Genomic DNA, 21,940 nt, shown 5'->3' on the forward strand with positions numbered 1-21,940 from the left:
TGGCGTTACAGTAGAGTCTGGTATTGGGGTAGGGATTTAGAAAAAACCCTAATCTTAAATGTGAGCAATAAAAGTTTATTTAGTTTGTGAACATACAGTAACACGTCTCTCTCTTATGTTTCAAGATTCATGCAGAAGAGATTTCCGGAAACAATGGCTATGTGGAGCTTTCCTTCTGTGCCAAAAAGTTGGATGATAAGGTAAAAGTTGGTGTGTTTCTATCCTCATTGAATAATCAGGTTGTCAAGCATCAGTGTGTTTCAGCATTAATGTAAACCTAGTGACAGAAAGTAATTTTCTTTGTTTGTGAAGCATTATTGTGAGGAAAATTGCCCCTTTGAAATGGATAATTGCAACTTCTAATAGACCTTTTTAATCAGCTTCAAGAGGCTTAGGACTTTCTCCTCTATTGTTCTGGATTCTCTATTTCAGCTCTGTTAAGCGCCATTAGGGCTATTATGGCTTCATAAAATCCCTCTGTCCCTTTTTTTTTGGCTCAGACATAATGTTTGAAATGCTTTTCATTCAGCTGAGGATTCCTAGTGAGAATATCGAAGCTCTCTAGAAAACGAGAACTAACAGATCTAAAGGCAGGGACGAGAGCTGTGGGAGCTTAGGGTGGCTGGCTCACTCTCTGTGTGCAAACAGCCTCTCCCACACAGCGCAGCCCACGGCGCAGCTCTCTTAGTGCCCTGTGGTTCTGCAGGTGTCAGCACTTCCCCGCTGCGCTGCTGCACAGTACACAAACGCCTCTGCACCCCTCATCATACTCTCGGCACTCATCTCATCCTGATCTCCTACTCTTTCCTCTCTCTCCTTTGTATGTGCCTCTCTCCCTCTCTCATATGCCGTTGTTCTCTTCCGCTTTGCCTGGGGCAACGTTCGTGCTAAGCGGTTATCTGCGAAAACACAGCTTTTTTCAGTTCATTTCACATGCCTTTTTATCTGACATTCATGAATTCATACATCTCAAGTAATGAGGGGAAACAACGAATCGATATCTGTGACTTGTAGACTGAAGCTTCACAACTCCACATTAGGTGGCAAAATCAATATATGGTCCATTCTTCTTCATGATGTGAGACAGGAATGCCATTTGGCAACTGTACTCTGAGAGCACAGGCTGTGATTCTCATTGGCTTATACATTAAGCCAAAAGCTCCCACATAAACCTTTGGTAGACCGTGATTTTGCCAAGTAGAGCATGTTGCTGGATCAATGTCTTTAGTTGGTTCTGGAACAAGATTCCTGTTACACAAACAAAGTCCTAAATCTAAGCATAAACTAGCTCTAAGCTGTAAAAAAAAAATGGTGTTGTGAGGAAGCTCATACTTAGAAAGTATCAAAGTTCAATTGTGAATTCAGATAGCCAGATGATGTTTGACCAGTAGAGTATATAAATATCAGTGTTTGACGTTAAACTCTTGGTTCAATACAAATAATACATATTTAAAATTGGCATGGATTGCATAGTTTCTGGAAAGTGGATCAGCTGATATATTTTAACCAGTGTTGGGGAAGCTGCTTTGACACATTGCTTTGACACATTTGACACACTCTTTAAAAAAAATTACAAATTGCGATAGATGCTATTTGCGCATCTAATTAAATATGAACATTATAGGGGCATTGCTGCAGCATGTTTATTGTGTTTATTTAGAGTGCCAAAGACATTCTACACCAACCCCTATCCTTACCTTACAAACAAATAGAATTTGGGATTGGAATCGAAACCGGAACGTCCACTTGATTAAAGCATAGACGCACCATCTTTACACACTATGCCACGACACTTTGGGGTGCAGTGTTTCTTTAATTTTTGTGTTTCCACCTGACTATATGAGTGCAAATGGTCAATCCGTTAAAAAAATGAAGTAGCTACAACACAGTTACTAACAAAATGTAACTATAACTACATTGAAGCTTTTTATATATATATATATATATATATATATATATATATATATATATATATATATATATATAAGATAATATAATGAATCAGGTGATATTATGTAATTAAATAATATCACTTGATTGTTATATTTGTTATTAGGGTGACATTAAACAATGGTGATGAGATAAATTGAACATATACATTTATACTAAATATAAATTAATAAAACTAAAAAACTATTTTCACTTAAAAAAAGAAGACATCTGGTAAAGTCCCTTTTAGGCTGGACAGGGGCTCAAGTGAATTAGTGAATCATTCACGTGAACTTGTTCATTCACATGATCCTAAAATGAACTGGTTATTTGAACTGGGTCATTTACTAAAACTGTCCGATACAACCAATTCACTTAAATGGTTTGCATTTCCCAGCGCTACATATGAGAGAAACAGAGAGGATGGTTTAGGTGAGTGAGGGCATTTGAATAACTCCACCGGCTGCATTCTCAATACAATTTGACAAATGTAATGTTTTGTGATGGTACAGCGCTACTTGATGGAAAATGCAGTTTGTTACTGTAAAAGCTACACTATTGTAAAAATAGCTTATACTGTTACTCAAAATGTTAATAGCATTGCTACTTTTAGTTACTGTACAGCACTTATTTTAACATTTGAGTATAATATAATTTAGTCATAATTTCCTATTTATTAAAAACTAGAACTAGCAGAACTAACGTGATAACGCATGTGCATAAATTTTTCTTAATCGCGATTAAAATATTTACCCTTAATACAGCATAAACAAGCATAAACACTTGTTGGTATGGCAACACATTTGAGATATATCCGCCCGGAGTCATTAAACTGACATCACACACACACACACAAACACACACACACACACACACACACACACACACACACACACACACACACACACACACACACACACACACACATGTTGTGTTTCCATGTTTTATGGGGACTTTCCATAGACATAATGGTTTTTATACTGTACAAACTTTATATTCTATCCCCTAAACCTAACCCTACCCCTAAACCTAACCCTCACAGAAAACTTTCTGCATTTTTACATTTTCAAAAAACATAATTTAGTATAATTTATAAGCTGTTTTCCTCATGGGGACCAACAAAATGTCCCCACAAGGTCAAAAATTTCGGGTTTTACTATCCCTATGGGGACATTTGGTCCCCACAAAGTGATAAATACACACACACACACACACACACACACACACACACACACACACACACACACACACACACACACACACACACACACACACACACACACCTAAGCGCTTCCCTGTCAGTGATAAAATGATGAAGAAAGGAGCTCTTAACACTATTTGTACAAAACAAGCCCAGAAAGTACTTTGGCTGAAAAATCCTTGATTTCTATGTAAAGCAATTTTAATTACCGCAGAAGCACGTCAAGTTTTAACTATCACCAAATCGCACAATGAGACGTTTTTGTCTGCGAGTGCTTTTCACTACTTTTTGATGAGTTTTTCAATTAGTAAAACTTCCACTTAGACTTTAGGAAACGTTTAATGTATTTGAATTGGTGCTATATTAGTGCATGTCTATCTGTATACTGTAGAAGGCTTTGTTTGAAAAAAGTTAATAAAGCATTATATTGTTATATATTGTTTCGCTTTCTTTCCTAAGATGGAAATAATTGCATTTTGTCAGGAAAATATGTTTATACATGTATAGTGTCAAATTTCAGCAATTTCAGAATCTGCGATTATTCACAATTAGAAAAATAGACTGACAACACTATTAAAAACAGAAGCCCTAAAGCGTGACATCATGTGCTTCATTGCAGGTTTTGTAAAATCAGTAATGCTTAAAGCCTAGTGTGATCACGGCTTAACCCTACCCTTTTCCCAATCCCTAAAATTTGATTGGTGGGCAGAAAAGTTGTTCCAGGACCAACAATTTGTTGATCCAGCAAAATGTCCTACTCGGCAAAATCATGGTCACACCCAAACCCTAATCCTAACCTTAACCATTAAATGACAAATTAAGTCCTTGTTTTCCCACCTCCATGCCTCATCTTGAGCTTCAGACTCAGAAAGTACCTTTTTTCCTAGAAGATCGGGGAGCTGATCGAGTATCGTATGAGATCCTGGAATCACTATCTGCAAACACACTGAAGGAAAAAAAAATTCTGGCATCCCCGAGCCTACTAGACCAAGTTTTAACATCTCAAAAATGACGCCGATCTACCCACGCTGCCGCTAAATGCAACATATAAACCGCAGCTGATGAAGCGTTTATGTTATCTAAAGACCTTGTTGTCGAGCAAGACAGCATTATTTTAGAGCATTATTTTAGAATGTTATTACAGGCAGCTATCATCAGAGCCCTTATAAAGAGTATATAAAAGATCTCTGGCATCATCCTTCGGCTGATCGTGATGTCACCGTTCTTTTGGCAGCAACAAATCCTTTATCTACAGCTGTATGATTCCTTCTGCAGCAGCATACCACCATCCTTCTTAGGAGATTTTAGCAGGTAATGAGATACATTTTATAATAGTTTTGTAGAAGAGAATTCAAGCTTTTAAAGGTATCTTTACATAGCTGTGTGAAGCCTGCCCTATACCTGCACAAATCAGTTTTTAACGAACAGAAGTGCTTTTAATCATTTGTTTTAAACAATATGGAATAGTATTTCAGCAGAAAGTTATCTGTCTAGATCGATCGGAGTGCCGCATTGAAACCAGACTAGGGGAAACAAACTCGGTGTAAGTTTTGTATGCTGGTTTTGCATAAATGATGGCAACTTCAGAGCAGCTTTGAACTTGCCATTTAAGCATATTTGATTTTTATATTTTAATGCATAATGGCCATCATCAGTTGTTGCAATGTAATTGATGTATAAATGCATGTGTATCCACTGAATACCATTAATCTGTTTGAAAATGTACCTGAATATTTTTTGATCAGTGGGTCTCCACCCTTAGACTTCAAGGCCCCCCACTGTCAGAGAAAATTTTCAAAGGCCTTCCATGTAGGGTATATTATTGTTATAAGATATTTCCTCTATTTCTACTGTAATAACGACAAAACCTGTTTTCAAGTTTTATTGAAAGAAACTACTATCGAAAATAGATTCAAACTATTAATCATTATAATTTGTACTCCAGAACATCTAGAACTGTATATTCTTCATTAAAGCAAGATGTTGAAGGGAGTATTAATTTTAGCATTTTCAGTTAGTTTTATAATGTAATAAATATTTAAATAATTCTTCATATCAAAATACCTGGAAGTGTGCCGAGGCCCCTTAGTGGGTCCCCAGCCCCGGTTGAGAACCACTGTTTTGGATGCAGTTTCTATTCCACCTTTTCAGTGTCAGTCTGAATCTTCCCTTGCAGAACCCTTGGTGCTAGGCATCTTCCAGAGACATACTGTTCAGATCCTCTCACAGTAATATCAGACCGACTATTATGGAAGCTTCCTCCCACAGACTGAAACCATTTATCATTAAATTGAAATCAGCAGGGGTGCAGTAATTGGACATAAGGCTGTATTTTGCATGCTTTGGGATAAACAACCAGTTATGTCATAAGATCGTGTTGATATGATGACATTATTTGCACGGTCAGCATTCTCCTGTCTGTAATTTTAGTTAGGCGTATATTCGATTTGCATAAATCAGTATGTATTACCTAGAGTCACTCATGCACAACAGGCATTGAAGGCTTTGAAAGACATACCGCTCATGTAATGCAGCAACAAATTCATACCAATATCCTACAGGGTCTGAGGCTGTATCGCATGGTCACACCTACTGTTCAGTATAAGATATTAATTAGAAGAATATTCCCTCAGTGACTTACACTTCTTAATTCATAGTCAGTGGTGTCCAATCATAATTCATTATGCTTGCCATCTACTCTGCCTGCTGAGCACAATGTGGTGTTCAGGTGCTGCAACTGCAGTGTCTTTAGGCTGAACAACTAAACCTCTCACTACCCTGCAAGCAGCACAAATGTGCTGTATAGGTGCTGCAACTATGTCGTCTACAAAGAAAACATATTTACTTCTCCTGTACTTTAATACTCTCTCCACATGTCTCTGGACCTGAAACCTGAACTCTGCCTCATTTTATGACCCTCTCTTCATAACCTATGATGACTCATGTTCCCCTTCTGTAACTCACTCGATGTTGTGTCGATGTAGTGACACTAGGGGTCACTCTTGGGAGCCCCCAAACACCTTCAAATCATTGAGAAAAGGCCAATGAAAATTGGTGAGTGGAATTTGCATGCCACTCCTCTGGACATACAGGTATAAAAGGGAGCTGGAATGCAGGATTCATTCAGATTTTTTCTTCGGAGCTGAGCGGTTGTGTATCACCAAGCTGAATCAACTGGTGTTCCAATTCACCTCTAAAGAAGCATTTACTATTGGATATACAGTGCATTCCATTTACATTTACATTTATGCATTTGGCAGATGCTTTTATCCAAAGCGACTTACAGTGCACTTATTACAGGGACAATCCCCCAGAGCAACCTGGAGTTAAGTGCCTTGCTCAAGGACACAATGGTTGTGGCTGTGGGGATTGAAACGACAACCTTCTGCTTACCAGTTTAGTGCTTTAGCCCACTACGCCACCACTCAGGCTTTCTCTTCATCTGCATGCTTAGTGCAGAGCAACGCCCCTGGGTGCTTCGACAGCGCTAAAAGATTGTATTTCTCCTCTAAAGAGTATATTTCCTCTATTAGAGCAAACACATTGATGTGAATGTCTTTTTAAAGAAGTGTCTTTTTAAATATGCCTTTTCATCTCTGTGTAGTTCCTAGGTGCGGTTGTTACCTCTCCGCCTCTGACGGTCATGATCCCTGCCTTACGCCTGCCGTAATCACGTTGAGGAAGCATTCGTGGATGGTTCATGTTCTCACTGCGAGAACATGACCATGGCAATGTTGCAGTTGTGGCTTTCCTTCTTCCAGGGGAAAGCCACTTCAGCTGTCCCCTCCACTGGTCCAGAGGTGACTCAGGTCGCTGCTGGCCACTCACATCCCTGGCAATGTCAACGTCACAGCGAATACATTATCACGGCAGGTGATGCCCTGGGGAGAGCGGAGACTCCACCCCCAGGCAGTCCAGCTGATTTGGAGTCGGTCAGGTAGACCTGTTGGCTTCCCGAGAATCCTCCCACTGCCTGCTCTGGTATGCCCTGACGGGAGCTCCCCTCGGAACAGATGCGCTGGCACACAGCTGGCCCCTGTCTTTCAAATATGCATTCCCCCAGTGAGCCTACTTGCACAGACCTTGTGCAAGTCAGGGAGGAAGAGGAACAAGTCACCCTTGTGGCGCCATATTGGCCCTCCCAGACTTGGTTCTCGGACCTCACACTCCTCACGACAGCACCTCCCTGGCAAATTCCCCTGAGGAAGGATCATCTTTCTCAGGGAAGGGGCACCATCCGACTCCCATGCCCAGACCTCTGGAATCTTCACGTCTGGTCCCTGGATGGGATGCAGAAGACTTAAAAGGTCTACCGCCCGCAGTGGTAAACACAATCGCTCAGGCCAGGGCTCCTTCTACAAGGCAGCTGTATACCCTGAAGTGGCGTGTGTTCGCTAAGTGGTGTTCTTCCTGACGCTAAGACCCCCAGATGTGCAGTTGGATCAGTGCTTTCCTTCCTGCAGGAGAGGCTGTGGGGGTTGCTGTCCCCCCACCTTGAAGGTGTTTTTAGGGGGGCACAACTTGATCATCAGGTTCCTGAGAGTCACAGGGAGGCTGAATCCTCCTAGGCCTTGCCTCTTCCCTCATGGGACCGCTCCTTGGTCTTCTGGGAGTTTAGAGACCCATGTTCGAGCCCTAGAGTCAGTCGAGTTAAAGCAGATGGCTTTAAAGACTGCCCTCCTGACCACAACTCACTTCAAGAGGGTTGTGGATCTGCAAGCGTCCTCTGTCAGTGAAACGTGCCTGGAGTTTGGCCCGGAAGACTCTCACGTGATCCTGAGACCCCAACAGAACTATCTGCCCAAGGTTTCCATGTTCCCTTTTGTGGGAACATGCTGAGCCTGCAAGCGAAGCTGCCCTGGTCAGATCTGCTTGTTGAGGGGAGGGATCACCTTATTTGCTTGTCTTGTCTATTTATTTTCTTTTTACGTGGTTTGGGGGATTTTATGTTGTTCAGTAGAAGCAGGATGCTTCTTTGTCAGCAGCAGCAGCAGCGCACGGGTTCCGTGCAACAGCAGCAGCATAGTCCAGGCATATTCTCATCAGCCAACCATTTTAATTTTTGGTTTCTTCTGGTTTCTTGTTCTCCCCTTCTGAAATTGCCACTTATATTGCAGCTTACATTTTCACATTTTACTCTCGTGTCTATTAATTGGCATCCTTATATGGCTAATCTCACATTAGGAAAGAGATTTGTTTTTTAACAAAGGCTTGCATGATTACTCATTTTTACTAGTCGTCGAGTCATCCTGAAATGCAGTTTACTAGTCGGCGAGTCAATGTTTACTATATAAGAAAATGTGCTTATCTCCATTGCCAGATTCATGCTGCTTGCATTGTCATACATTGTTGCACAAAAGCAGTCATGTCCAACTCATAGTTTCTGTCAGCCTCTGGGCAACAAATGGCTAGTTTCATGGTGGTTTGCAAAAATATTGACTTGTGCTGTATGTGAACAGTACAACTGAAATCAGATCATTTCAGATGTCCGCAGCATGTACACTGTGTGCTTTAATGCTTTTAAAACTGTCCATTTCAGATTGTTATTTTAAAATGAATGACTCGTAGCTATACACAGGCACATAGTTTGTGGACAGATTTTCCTTCTGTTGTTGCTATGTTTACAACAAGTACAACTCAAGTCATTTAATCCTAAACCTAATGTGAAGACTAATCAAAACAGATAAACTACTGACATGACTAACCAAACTGCTATCTAGCTGAGTAGTTGGAGCAACCCCTAGTTTAAAGGGACAGTTCACACAAGTAGAAAATTCTGTTGCATTTAAGAAATTAATTCTTATTATCAATGTACTGTATGTCCTTCAGGTTCATGAAAAATAAATTATTAATGACTCAACTGTATAGCCGATTACCATTTCTTGTTCACACTCATTCTCAAAGCCCAAATAATCTCAGATAATATAGCAAGAGGATGATACTAAACGTCTAGGTTAAATAAGGACTGTGCTGCTACAGTATCTTCAAATAACTTTGGCTTTCCCTGAAAACAGACTGATATGACTTGAATAGAATGGACACATTAGCAAATCAAACTATATTGGAATTTATGACAGCTTCCCTCACGTGATCCATTCCAGAGAAGCGTTTGATGTGAATGCCATTTCTCTTTATGAACAAAAAGCTAATGCATTTTGAATTGAAAAGTTTACTGCTCAAGGTGATGTGACATTTATCAAAGACGTTTCCCTTGGCAATTAGGCCATTTTTATGCCTAATTTGGCACTGTTTCTTCACATTAGGGGTGCTCAGTGATTGAGTAGACATTTTGTCTTTTTAAGAACCACTGATAGCTTTTTTCTTTCACCAGATCATAAAAGAAAGGGACATAAATAATCTTTAAATTAAAGTTTTAGACCGTTAAAATGTAATTAAAGGGATAGTTCACCCAAAAATGACAATTCTAGTCATCATTTACTCACCCTCACCCAAAGTACTTTTGTTTTTGTTATCAGGAACAAAATGAGTGTGAGTAAATGATGACAGAATTTTCATTTTTGGGTGAACTATCCCTTTAATGATCTAGTCCCTTTGGAGTTCAACAGCCTTCTGGGAATAACGAACATTCAGGAATCACTGGGCTTTACTGAACTCTGTGTATACAATGACAGTTGTCAGAGGTGTGATGCATGTTATGTGCGCAGACAACAGACAAATCACTTGTATAAATCAGTCTTCACTCAAACCACTGACAAGATGTTACCTTGACAACCAGATAGTGGAGGCACCTCCTCTTTCAGCATCCCTGTGGAGATGTTGCACACTAATACGGCGAGAAATGAGGATATTAAATGGCTCATTCTTTGCACTACCCATTTCTCTCTCTCCCCCTTTATCTCTCAGTGCCTTTCTCTTTCTCTGTCTCGCATCTGCACACACTTTCGTGCATGGCTTCTCTAGAGAGCTCCAATTCAGAAGCCTTCTGCTGAGTGTTTGTTTCAGACAATATTCCTGATTTGATTTGCCACAGCTATAAGCACAATCAGCAGCAATACACATGGGCGTGAGTTTGAAAAATTATGCTCACTTTCCCTCTACAAATAATTAAATTTTCTTGTATTTTCCTTTAACAATTTTTGATTAAAGCTGAAGTAGATACAACTATAAGTAATCAATTCTTAGGGTAATTTTCTTAAAAAATGTAAACACTGTGTCTCTGTTGTGCTATACAAATTATTCTGTTTGTTTGAGTGGCCTGTCCAGCCAGGCACAACAACATTGACTCAACCAATTGCACAAGTTGAGGGCAAGACTATCTATCTACAGAAGTCTACAGAAGAGGATAGATGCATGATTGGCGGGGGGACAAATCACCCCCATCACAGTATTGTCCCCCCAATTCTACACCAATGCCCTAGTGGCACAGAAATTACACACTTCAGCTTTAAAGACTACATAAATGAGTTTGGTGGCTTTTAGTCCATGCCTGTTAGCTTTGAGGGCCAGCTATGTGCTAGTTTAGGCTACCGGCAAAATACAAATTTTGCAAATTCTTTTTATGCATCATACATTTCAATGGACCATAATATTGATGAGTCCTCTTGTTTTCAGGGGCATATCAACACATTCTGTTCAATAAAATGCTCTCTAGAATGACAGTGGCTATGTTTGGATTTGAATACTAGCTTACTGAATACTGAGCAGAATACACTTTATACTCCCTTTTTTAAATAGTAAGTGAAACTACATTTTGTCACATGACCTCATCATGTTGGATATGAGAGGCATCCAGTTATTTCATGGCAATAAAAAGGGTTATTTTGCATTTTCAATTTCATTTAATTTCTCATCTTACAATAAATAAAAAAAGAGATATCTGGTATTACATCCAGTTCGTCCATCACACTGGAAATGGAAGATCAATTTGGTCATATTGCATTGCAGGATACAGTATTCTGTGTAGCATTCTTTGTTATATAATGCCCATTTTTGCAATGGTGGATCATCCGGTTGTTCTATGCATAAAGACAATTTGCATACTGAGCACAGTATACATACTATATAATACAGCAATAGCAAGTATGCTATTTTGAACACAGCCAATGTCCCTTCTCCGTTAGACTACAGTACTTGTCATTGACTATCAATGGTAACTAGTAAATCAAGGCTATTGACTGTTTTCAGCATGAACTGGTCCGACTTCTTTTTTTAATAGGAGATTCAAATAGGAGACGTTTATTAACCCATTTCATGAGCTTTTTTTTTTATCAAATTGTCTATTGCATGTTGTTCTCTTTAAATGCTCTTAGCACTTTTGACATTTTCTTGTGACCGAATAGGATCTCTTCAGCAAGTCAGACCCATTCTTGGAGATTTACCGGATTAATGATGATGGAACAGAACAGCTTGTACACAGAACTGAAGTAAGTCATTCTGCCTCATGGAGCAACAGTTTTTTTCTTTGCTGTATTTCTCTTTTAGTTTATACAGAGATATGGATTTTTGTTGTTCTACAGGTAATCAAAAACAACCTGAACCCTGTGTGGGAGCCTTTTAAAGTGTCTCTCATTTCTCTGTGCAGCTGTGATGACGAAAAAAAATTAAAGGTGATTGTTAAAGAATATTTCACTCCCAAAATTTAAATTAATTTACTTACCATCATGTCATTCCAAACCCAAATGATTTTCTTCTGTGGAATGCAAAAGGAGATGTTAGGCAGAATGACCAAGATGCTCTTTTCCATACACTTAATGGATACAGTGACCAGGACTTATCAAGTCCAAATAAGGACAAGAAAGAACCCTCCAAGTACCATAAAGGTAGTACAGTATATACGGATGAAATGTGCACTATATTCCAAGTCTTCTGAAACCATACGATAGATTTGTGAGACATGCAAAGACCAATGGGATTTGGTGTCATTTACATCACAACTGACATGACACGTCTTGTGCAATGTTTATATGTGCACGAGAGCAAATGAGATTGGAGAGCTACGTTGGAGCCAAGGCCAGATTTCCAGCAAATAACGATTGAAACTTCAGTCTGTTCCTTGCCCAAGGCAATCGTAAGGCTTCAAAAGACTTGGATAGCAGTGTGTAAGTAGTTTAGACTACTTTCATTTAGATTTTTTTTATAGTGCTTTTATGTCCTTTTTGGAGCTTTACAGCCCCTGGTCACTGGCTACTTCCATTGTATGGAAAGGAGCATTTTGAACATTCTGCTAAATATCTTCTTTTTTGTTCAACTTAAGAATGAAAGTCATACATGTTTGAAATTACATGGTAAATATATGATTTGTAATTTTTCCACCCAAACACAAATTTTGGGTTGTATTATTATTCCTTTAAGATAAAGTAAATCTATTTTCTGTTGATTGCAGTGCTTAGTCTGGGATTATGACTCCAGGGGAAAGCATGACTTCATTGGCGAATTCTACACCAATTTCAAAGAAATGCAAAAGATTTCCTTGGAAAACAAGGTCAGTGTGAGAGGCCTTCAGCCATATGTTGGTGTTTGAAATCGGTCACGGCTATTTCTATCAGAAGTCAACATTGGATTAAAGAAATGTCACTACCCTTTTCCATGTGTGATAAATATGAATTTGCCACCGTGCCATCTCCAATTTTAAACTCATACCTTTGATCTCTTTCTATTCTTCTGAAGTTCACGTGGGAATGCATCAATCCAAAATACAAACTAAAGAAGAGGAACTACAAGAATTCTGGGCTGGTTATTCTCAGCGATCTCAAGGTAGGATGAGTCGGACAGTGTATGTGCAATGTGCGTGCAGAGAGAGCTTTACAAATATGCCATTCTTGTTTTAGGGATGTTAGCACAGTCCAACAGGCTGCGAAGGAAAAGATAGTGGAGTCATTATTGTTGTGGGTGTGTGTGACAATCAAGCTTAGCCCACCGACAGCAGTGGGGTGGGTAGATGCTGCTTTGTTTGTCTTGTTAGTGTGCATTCACACAAGGAAAATTTCCATTGATAGAGATGTTTTAGCCTCCCATGAGTTCTGTTGTTTTCTTTTTTGATCCTTCTCATTTTCATTTATTCAGAATGAGAAGCTGTGTGTCTGATTTATCACAGTTTCCCTGCTATAAAGACAAGCATAGCTGTACAGTATGTTATGTTTTGAATGCTGGTCTCCAGGGCTGTCCGTAGAGGGGTGCAACCGCTGCGGTCATATGTGTTAGCAAAAGACTAGCCGTGTTGGAGAGTAGTTAATTAAAAGTAGTGACACTACTAACTTAACTGAATTTTTCAGAAGCATAATAGCAGTAAGGCAATTTTCACAACAATATAGCTTTTCCAATAACGAGCTACATTTTCCAACGAGTATAGCCGTAGTGTCACAAAACGCTAATTGAGGAAGTACTCAAACATCCCTGATAGCACACATAGATCACCCAGATGTCTATTTGATGTGTGTTTACATCTGGAAGACACATCTTTTATGTCATTTGCTCATCTGCATTACATCTATAAGACATATGTCAGTATCCCCTTTCACACTTACTGCCTTTTCCAGAAAATGTAATGCAATTTTCAGGTTAAAGATCACGTGTGAACACAGCCATTTTGAAAATGCTGGTAAATTTTGCTCTGGCAATTTTCCTTAATAGCCCATTTCACACCTGCAACCCGGTAAATTACAGGAAAATTGTTGGGTTGCCTTTACTGGTAAATGTACCACATGTGGTATTCACACATGCAATGACTTTCCGTTTATTTGTATTTTTTTCAGTTTTGCTAGAAAACATCAGCACCAAATACTGTTAAACTCTGTGATGTCATTTGTTGGAAATGACATCTACATTTTTGCGACAGAAATGTAGTCTTCTTGTTTGAGAACATGTATTATTATAGAAATATTTTGTATCTGAATTCTGAACATATGCCATTAATGTTGGAGATGTTTTAAATTTTGTGACAAATGTTAACATTTATGCAGTTGCTCGAGACTTTGTATGCAACGACTTTAAATAAGACTAATGAACTACAGAGAACAAAATGTTGTCACTAGCATCCGAAGCCGGAGACGCTATCTGTGAATGAAAAGCACAGTAATGAATACTTAATTCGCTACAAAGAAGTCTGCGCGTTCCCAAAGGAGGCTGGGGATTTTTAGCGTACATAACGGAATTGCTTACTGTTTCTTTAAGCTGTCGGAAAATGGATTCATCTGCTCAGATGAAGAGAAGCGCTCTACTTTCACTATTTGACCAATTTGTTGATATTTTTATTATTTCTGATTTACCGGTGTTACAATACGGTGGTCGACCTCGAACAAACTGAACCCAGTCTCTGCCTTCGGACTGCATAAATGTAAACATTTGCAAAAATTTTATATAATACAAAATAATACCCCGCCATCTTTTCTAACATTTTCAGCGCAGCCATGTAGATGTCATTTCCGACAAACACATCACAGAGGTTAATGGCATTTGGTGCTGATGTGTGAATGGTTCAGAGATAACCATCACTTCTGCATTTATGTTACTTTAAATTACAAAATAAGACCTTAAAGGGCATTCAGTGGCTGTGTCTCGTTTGGAAGGCTGCGTCCTCCGCAGGTCGCATTTGTCGGCAGCATACGTCATCAAGGCGTCTCGTCTCGTCTCATTTTATTCTGTCTTTCTTTTTCTTATTTTTTATCTATTGTCAAGACCTTTTATGTATATGCACTTACATTTATACAATTGTTAACCTTTTTTTGCATTCCCAATAAAATAATTTAATAAAACAAAAATTAAATGAGACAGCCTCGATGACGAATGTGGCCGTCAAATGCGACATCCAGAGGACACATCCTTCCAAACGAGAAACAGCCAGTAGTTCTCTAGCTAGTGTTAGGATTGCTCTTCTTCGTGTACTTTAAGTACTGATACGACAGTAGTGTTAGACACTGTACTGCCAAAATATCATTTGCATCTGGAAATTATTTAAGTTTAAAGGGGTCATGAAATTCTTTTTCAAATTTTTTATTATGTTTATTGAGGTTAGCTTATAATTGTATCAAATTTTGTTTGCAACAAAAATGCTCATATATTTGTAAAACATAAATAAAATAATTTTACATCCTCATTCTGACCCTCAAAAACATGAAACACAGTTTCAGGCTGCTTCTCCTTTAAAACTTGAAAGTAAACATCCACTGTTCTGATTGGCTAACGCCATTGCATCTGAAAAATGTTATCCAGTTTATTACTAAACCATAATATATTTTATTTTACTCTGGTTTCTTCACACATAATACAATTATTCAATTTAGTTTTATCGGTTATGTATTGATTTGATCATACACAGTTTTAACAAGGCACGGCAGCCCCTCAGGACACTACAGGAGACTGTTTATCAAGCACTGAAACTTGATAAGTGCGGGTGCGAAACAAGTTCGGTAGGCCTGTTTATTTTTTCATTAATTAAAAACCAAGTTCTACTTGAAAACCTGACACGAACCCGGCCCGAAACCTGACAGGTTCTAGGGTCCCATCATGCCCTGTTCGGGTTGCAGACCTCTACTTAGTGATATATGATGGTTTACTGTTTATAACAAACATATTTAATGATTAGAAATAAATTATTTACAATTCAAGTTTTATTGTCATTGTGCAGAGTACTGTCAGAGTGCAGGGTCATCCATGAAACAGCGCCCCTGGAGCAGATAGGGTCAAGGGCCTTGCTCAAGGGCCCAACAGTGGTATCTTGAAGGTGTTGGGGCTCGAACCCCCAACCTTTCAGTCAGTAACCCAGAGCCTTAACCACTGAGCCACCACTGGCACTTACCAGCATTACTACACTGTACACCCACGACGATGACGCATTTTGTGGGTCATGTCCATTCAAATGAGCAGTGTGTTGTGACATCATTAACACACAGATATCAAAACAAGACGTTTCAACAGGGTGGTAACTATAAAGGCTCTTTTTAGACTGAGAAGGAAGTTTTGAATTCTGAAATACTATGTTTTTATAGTACAGTTACCTCGATGTATTCTCCATTTTATGACCCCTTTAAGGTAATTTCTATAGTTATTTATTACTACTATAATATAATTCATTTCCTTAAATACAAACGTCAGAATTTAAGCGAAAATTCTTAAGGACAGATTATTATTGTCCCTCTTATTAATAATCTTTGGAGACTGTCTAAAGGTGCGTTCACATAAAACAAGCATTTCGCACGGCGCGATTACATACAAAGTCAATGCAAAGATTCGAATAGATGCGAATTTGCGCCGGGTGGTGCGAATGAAGCGAATGACGTGACTCGAACACACGAAATCGCTTCATTCGCTTCATTCGAGTGAGAAATCCGCATGACGCGTTGTTGCGAAAGCCTATCAGCATTGAGATTGTCCGGATGTCACTGTCGTACTGATGTACTGATGTACTAATGTAGTAGCAGAAGAAATCTGGAAAAATTTATGAAAAAATTGTTGTAGTGGTGTGTGGGCACCTGGAATCGTATGACACAACGTCATATATGTACAGAGACTGGACGAAAAAAGACATCGCTTGGAGGAAAGTGAGCGAGGAAGTTGGACTACCTGCTAAGTTCTGAAATGTGCGTATACTTGATTCCAGCTATTGGTTGTACTTTACTATAAACCAAGTCGTAGAAGCCCCTCCTCCTGTCCTGCTTTTCACATCACCAAACAACACTGCGCTAAGCATAACCAAGCATATCTACGTAGGTGGCAGCCCGTGAGCATGAGGATTCGCTTCTTCAACGTTTAGTGAAACATAGCAAAACATAGCGGGTTATGTAATTTCAACATGGCGAACCACATTGAAGGGGGTGACCCACATCATGTATAATAAAAACACTTTTTTATAGAAAAATATTATAAGATCACTCTTCACAATAACACAATTTATTTGTTAATGTGTAAAACGTTTTAAATTAGCCCCAAATTACTGAATGCACTTTTAAAACATCAGCATCGCAAATAAGATCCACCTAGTGGTCATGTGGTAGAAATATCCATCTGAATATAAAATAAAAAAATTTAAAAAACAAATTTGCAATAAGAGATCTTAAATTTGAGAGTGAAAAATTGCTAGCGGCAGCCCAACAAATGCACCAGAGTTGAAGAGGTTAAGTTAAGAGTAGCTTTTAGCTTGGGAAGCTACAGTTTGGATGTGGGAGGTGATCATCTGATGGGGAGAGTGCTTCCGAGACTGCATTGGGTCCTTGAATCACATATAATGTGCAAGGTAGGGAAACTGGTGGACTTTGTGGTGCCTCCCTAGGGGGTTGGTGCCCTACACAGACTGCATAATCTGCATATAATGAGTGGTCAGGGTTAGTGATTTAGGGTTAGTGATTTGTATCTGAGAAAATAATTCTCCTGAAGGGCTGAGTTTGCAGGTAGTCTGTCAGATAGTCTTCTCTGGTAAGCCTTTCAGATAAATGCAATAGAGTTTCTGAGACTTACCCTTTATTCTTCATCTTGCAGCTTCACAGAGTCTATTCCTTCCTGGACTACATCATGGGAGGCTGCCAAATACACTTCACAGTAAGTGGGAACAGCAGGACGCTCCATATTTAGCACCACAGTGTGATCCAGACCCTTCACAGATTTACTGTCAGTGCACTTCACACAAGCATGTAGATATTAATGCCAGTCTTGCTTGACTGATAACTGCCGTCTTGCAGTAAATGGAGATCATTTATAGTAGATCATACATAAATCTGTGATACAGACTTGTGTCCCGTGTAGTACACTCCTCCTTGTTAGAATGTAGCCATTTCATATGGCCACTATCACATTAAATTGTTCATCTATTAATTTTTTGACCAGCTGCTACTCTTGAATTTTGTGTATGTGAATCATTGTTTCACGTCTGGAGACAATGGAACAAATTAATACCTCATCCAAACTCTTTAAGTCCCCCACCCCATGCCACGCTCAACAGCAGCAAAATGGGCTAAGAGTATTAATAATTCCAATTGGATATTCATTATATAAATGTAAGGATTCTCCCTTTGCCTGGTAAATTAAAGGTACTGTAGATAATCAGATGTCAATGAGTGAAAGCCTTTAAAGGTTTGAGGGAATTTTTTGGTGCAGTTTACTAAAACAGGTTAATTTAGGTCATGGGATTTTCAGAAAATCATAATGCAGTGATTGCCGCAAGCTAGTATTAGTTTATTGGGATATAAGATATATCTCAATATATTGAGCATATGGTACTCTGCATATCTACATGCCTCTAAGCAGAGGAAATGTACATTTTAATTGTTTGTACATATGGGTATTTAATTGCAGAAGTGCTTTAGTCAGGTTTTGTATTGTTTCTCAGGAAAGACTCTTTGTAGACATTTCCTTTCAATTTTCGACAATGGAGACAACTATTGTCCCAGACGTGAAACCTAAATGATTAAACATATGTGATCATGGATCATATTAGGTAACCAACATCTCTCTTTGTGATATTGTTTCATTTTGTAATGCAATGAGTGTGTCATTCTATTATCTCTCTAGGTTGCTATTGACTTCACAGCGTCCAATGGGGACCCTCGCAATAGCTGTTCCCTACACTACATCAACCCATATCAGCCGAATGAGTATCTGAAAGCTTTAATAGCCGTGGGGGAGATCTGCCAGGACTATGACAGGTTGGTGCTGATGTTTCTTTTGGTGAAGGTGACCACTAACATGTAGCTTTGCATTTTAGTGTGATTTCAGAGCTCTGTGACAATGTGATTTGTTTGTGGGTTGGACTTCAATGTAGTGCATGCAGAATGTTTAGAAACAGGAATTGTGCAAATGGCACCCTAAAAGCTAAAATATATATCTTTTTTCTGCATGCTGCTGTACGCGTAAGGTACATTTTGTCTTTAGCATAGTCCACGCAGTCTGTCTGAGACTATTTAGCATGAGACGGAGCACTTGTATTAAAATGAAATGGAGAAATTGGAGCATCCAATATGGTAGATGAGAAAAGGAAGTCCCTCCTTACAGGTAAAAGAGCCAATAGATACAGACATTGCCTGTGGGACAAATTGAGAATGTGCATGCACATTTGCTGGACAAACTTGAACAAAAGCATTTTTTTTACATGATCTGAGCTATTTATGTATAATCCAGTCAGTGAATTAAATACTTTATCAATGAAAATCACTTCCTTTCATATAATTTTGCTTTCTTTGGAACTTTCCAAACATATTCAAAGTCAAAAAGTGCCATAACACTAAATTTCACATAATGCTACATTTCAGTCTGATGTTGTTGACTATTATTATTATAATTATTATAAACTTTTCAGCATATTGACGATACTTGATATACTCTCACTGAGCACTCTATAGTCCTAATAAAGTGCCTGATGTGGTCTTCAGCTGTTATAGCCCATCGGTCTCAAGGTTTGACATGTTGTGCATTCTAAAATGATATTCTGCTCATTACAATTGTACAGAGTGGTTATCTGAGTTACCGTACCTTTCTATCTCTCTCTCGGGGAACAGACACGAAGACTCTGGTCTGTCTCTCTCTCTCTCCTCTCTCCGAGGACTGGGCTGCTTTTATCTCCCCGTCTCTCACTGCGAACATGGAATGGTAATTAGAAGCAATTCATATCAGGTGGAACTCCATACCGCTCTCTCTCTCTCCCCCCAGATGGGCGCTCGACCATGCCCTTACCTCCACATACCCCCACTAACTGACTCAGGCCGGGGGAACTCTCTGGATTGACACCCCCCACCTTTCTGGAGAGGAAGTCTGCGAAAGCCATCTGCGCCCCGATCTGTGGACGACCTCAAACTTAAATCGGGCAATCCTCCCCTTCCACCTCCTGGGATAGTACAGCACCAAACCCCCTGTCCAATGTGTCCATCTGTAAGACAAAAGGGAGAGAGAAATCAGGGGAGTGCAGAAGCGGACTGCCACATAGTGCAACTTTTACCTGTGTGAAAGCCTGTGGCAAGGCTCTGTCCACTGGACCATGTCTGGAGCTCCCTTTTTAGTGAGATCAGTCAGCGGCTGGTAACGTCCTAATAATTAGGCACAATGTTCGATAATAGCCAGCCCCAAGAACTGCCTCACCCCCTTTTTGGTCTTGAGTCTCAGGCAATCAGGCAAGAGTCGCAATCGCTGCAGTTTTATCAGTTGGGGTCACACCTGCCCATACCCCAATTGGGCTTGCTGTGAGCCGCAGCGACCTCAGAACGGCCCCCAGATGCTGCATGTGCCGCTGCCAATCGTTACAGTAAATAACAATATCATCTAAACAAGCAGCAGCATATGCAGCGTGTGGTCTGAGGACTTGGCCCATAAGACGCTGAAATGGTAGTGGTGGTGGCGTAGTGGCTAAAGCACAGGGCTGTTAATCAGAAGGTTGCAGGTTCTAACCCCACGGCCACCACCATTGTGTCCTTGACCAAAGCACTTAACTCCAGATTGCTCCGGGGGGATTGTCCCTGTAATAATTGCACTGTAAGTCGCTTTGGATAAAAGCGTCTGCCAAATGCATAAATGTAAATGTAAATGTCGTGGGGGTACCAAACAACCTGAACGGAGAAAGCCGTTTTCTCATGGGACACCGGTGTTAAGGGGATCTGCCAATAACATTTGATAAGTCCAGTATCAAATAAAAGTGAGCCATACGCAACCAATCGAGCAGTTTGTCAATATGAGGCATTGGATATGCATAAAATTTTGACACCACGTTGACTTTCCTATAATCCACACAGAACTGGACCGAGCCATCACTCTTAGACAGCAGAACCACCAGGCTGGCCTAATCACTATGATATTCTTCTTTTACCCCATATATCGAGCATGGCCTTTAATTCTTCCAGCACTACCTGTTTTTTGTGTTTGGGGTACCGGTAGGGCCGACTACGTACCACTACCACTTTGGTTGTCTCGATGTGCTGTTCCGTGAGATTAGTGTGGCCGGGGAGAGGCGAGAACATGTCCGAGAATTTTTTTGCAATCTGGTAACCTCAGTACATTGTGATGCGAGAGGACCTGACTCCACAAGGGACCTGAGTGAAATGATTGGCTTTTAGACTCACCACTGAGTCTGAGTTAGCCTCCCTCTCCCGAATTACCATCGCCAAGTATACGTTGACCAAGTCTCTCCATGATTTTAGTAGGTTGAGGTGATGAATTTGACCAATATCTGTACACACTACCTCATAGTCGACTTTGCCAACTCAACGTGTGACCTCAAAGGGCCCTTGCCACTTCGAGTAATATTGAGCTTGACGTGGGCAGTAATACAAGTATGTTTTACAGCTGGGACTGATATTCTTGCACTTGTAGCCCCTTCTCCTGTTATAGACGCCTCATTGTGTGAAGTTTTTCTCTCAGGTCAAGAATTTATTGAATACAATTTTTGCTTGGTGAAGGCATCTCCTCCCAATTTTCCTTCATGATGCCTAACACGCCATGGGCTTACGCCCATATAACAATTCAAATTGGGTAAACCCTGTGGAGGATTGCAGGACCTCTCGCACTGCAAATAACAGGTATTCAAGCCACTTATCCCAATTTCAAGCATCTTCATGCACAGACTTGGGAATCATATTTTATAAGGTCTTATAAAAGATTCTTTCTCTCTAAGGACTGAGCTGCTTTTTATCTCCCCATCTCTCACTGCGTAATTAGTAGCAATTCATCACAGGTGGAACTCCTTACTGCTCTTTCTCTCCCCAGATGGGCACCTGACCACACCTTCACCTCCACAAGCGCCCACACATAATCTGAGCTACAGAAGCGCAATTGATGCAATTGTTGTCAGATTTTACTGATGATTTGAAATATGCTATTTGATTGTAATCTTGACTAGGGCTGGGCGATTAGGCTACAGTTATATCTGGATATTTTCAG

At 39.8% G+C, this 21,940-nt stretch overlaps 1 protein-coding gene across 1 annotated transcript in view; it reads left to right on the plus strand.

Moving 5' to 3' along the window:
• The window catches only part of LOC127652900 (copine-7-like), an 80,394-nt gene that overhangs the window by 25,421 nt on the left and 33,033 nt on the right, over window positions 1-21,940 (plus strand). Inside the window, 7 exon segments of the mRNA XM_052139348.1 lie at window positions 126-200; window positions 11,431-11,514; window positions 11,608-11,697; window positions 12,474-12,572; window positions 12,758-12,844; window positions 17,561-17,620; window positions 18,590-18,723. Coding sequence (XP_051995308.1) covers window positions 126-200; window positions 11,431-11,514; window positions 11,608-11,697; window positions 12,474-12,572; window positions 12,758-12,844; window positions 17,561-17,620; window positions 18,590-18,723 — 629 coding nt within the window.

Source organism: Xyrauchen texanus, chromosome 2 (genome assembly GCF_025860055.1).
Source record: "Xyrauchen texanus isolate HMW12.3.18 chromosome 2, RBS_HiC_50CHRs, whole genome shotgun sequence".
NCBI classification, from domain to species: domain Eukaryota; kingdom Metazoa; phylum Chordata; class Actinopteri; order Cypriniformes; family Catostomidae; genus Xyrauchen; species Xyrauchen texanus.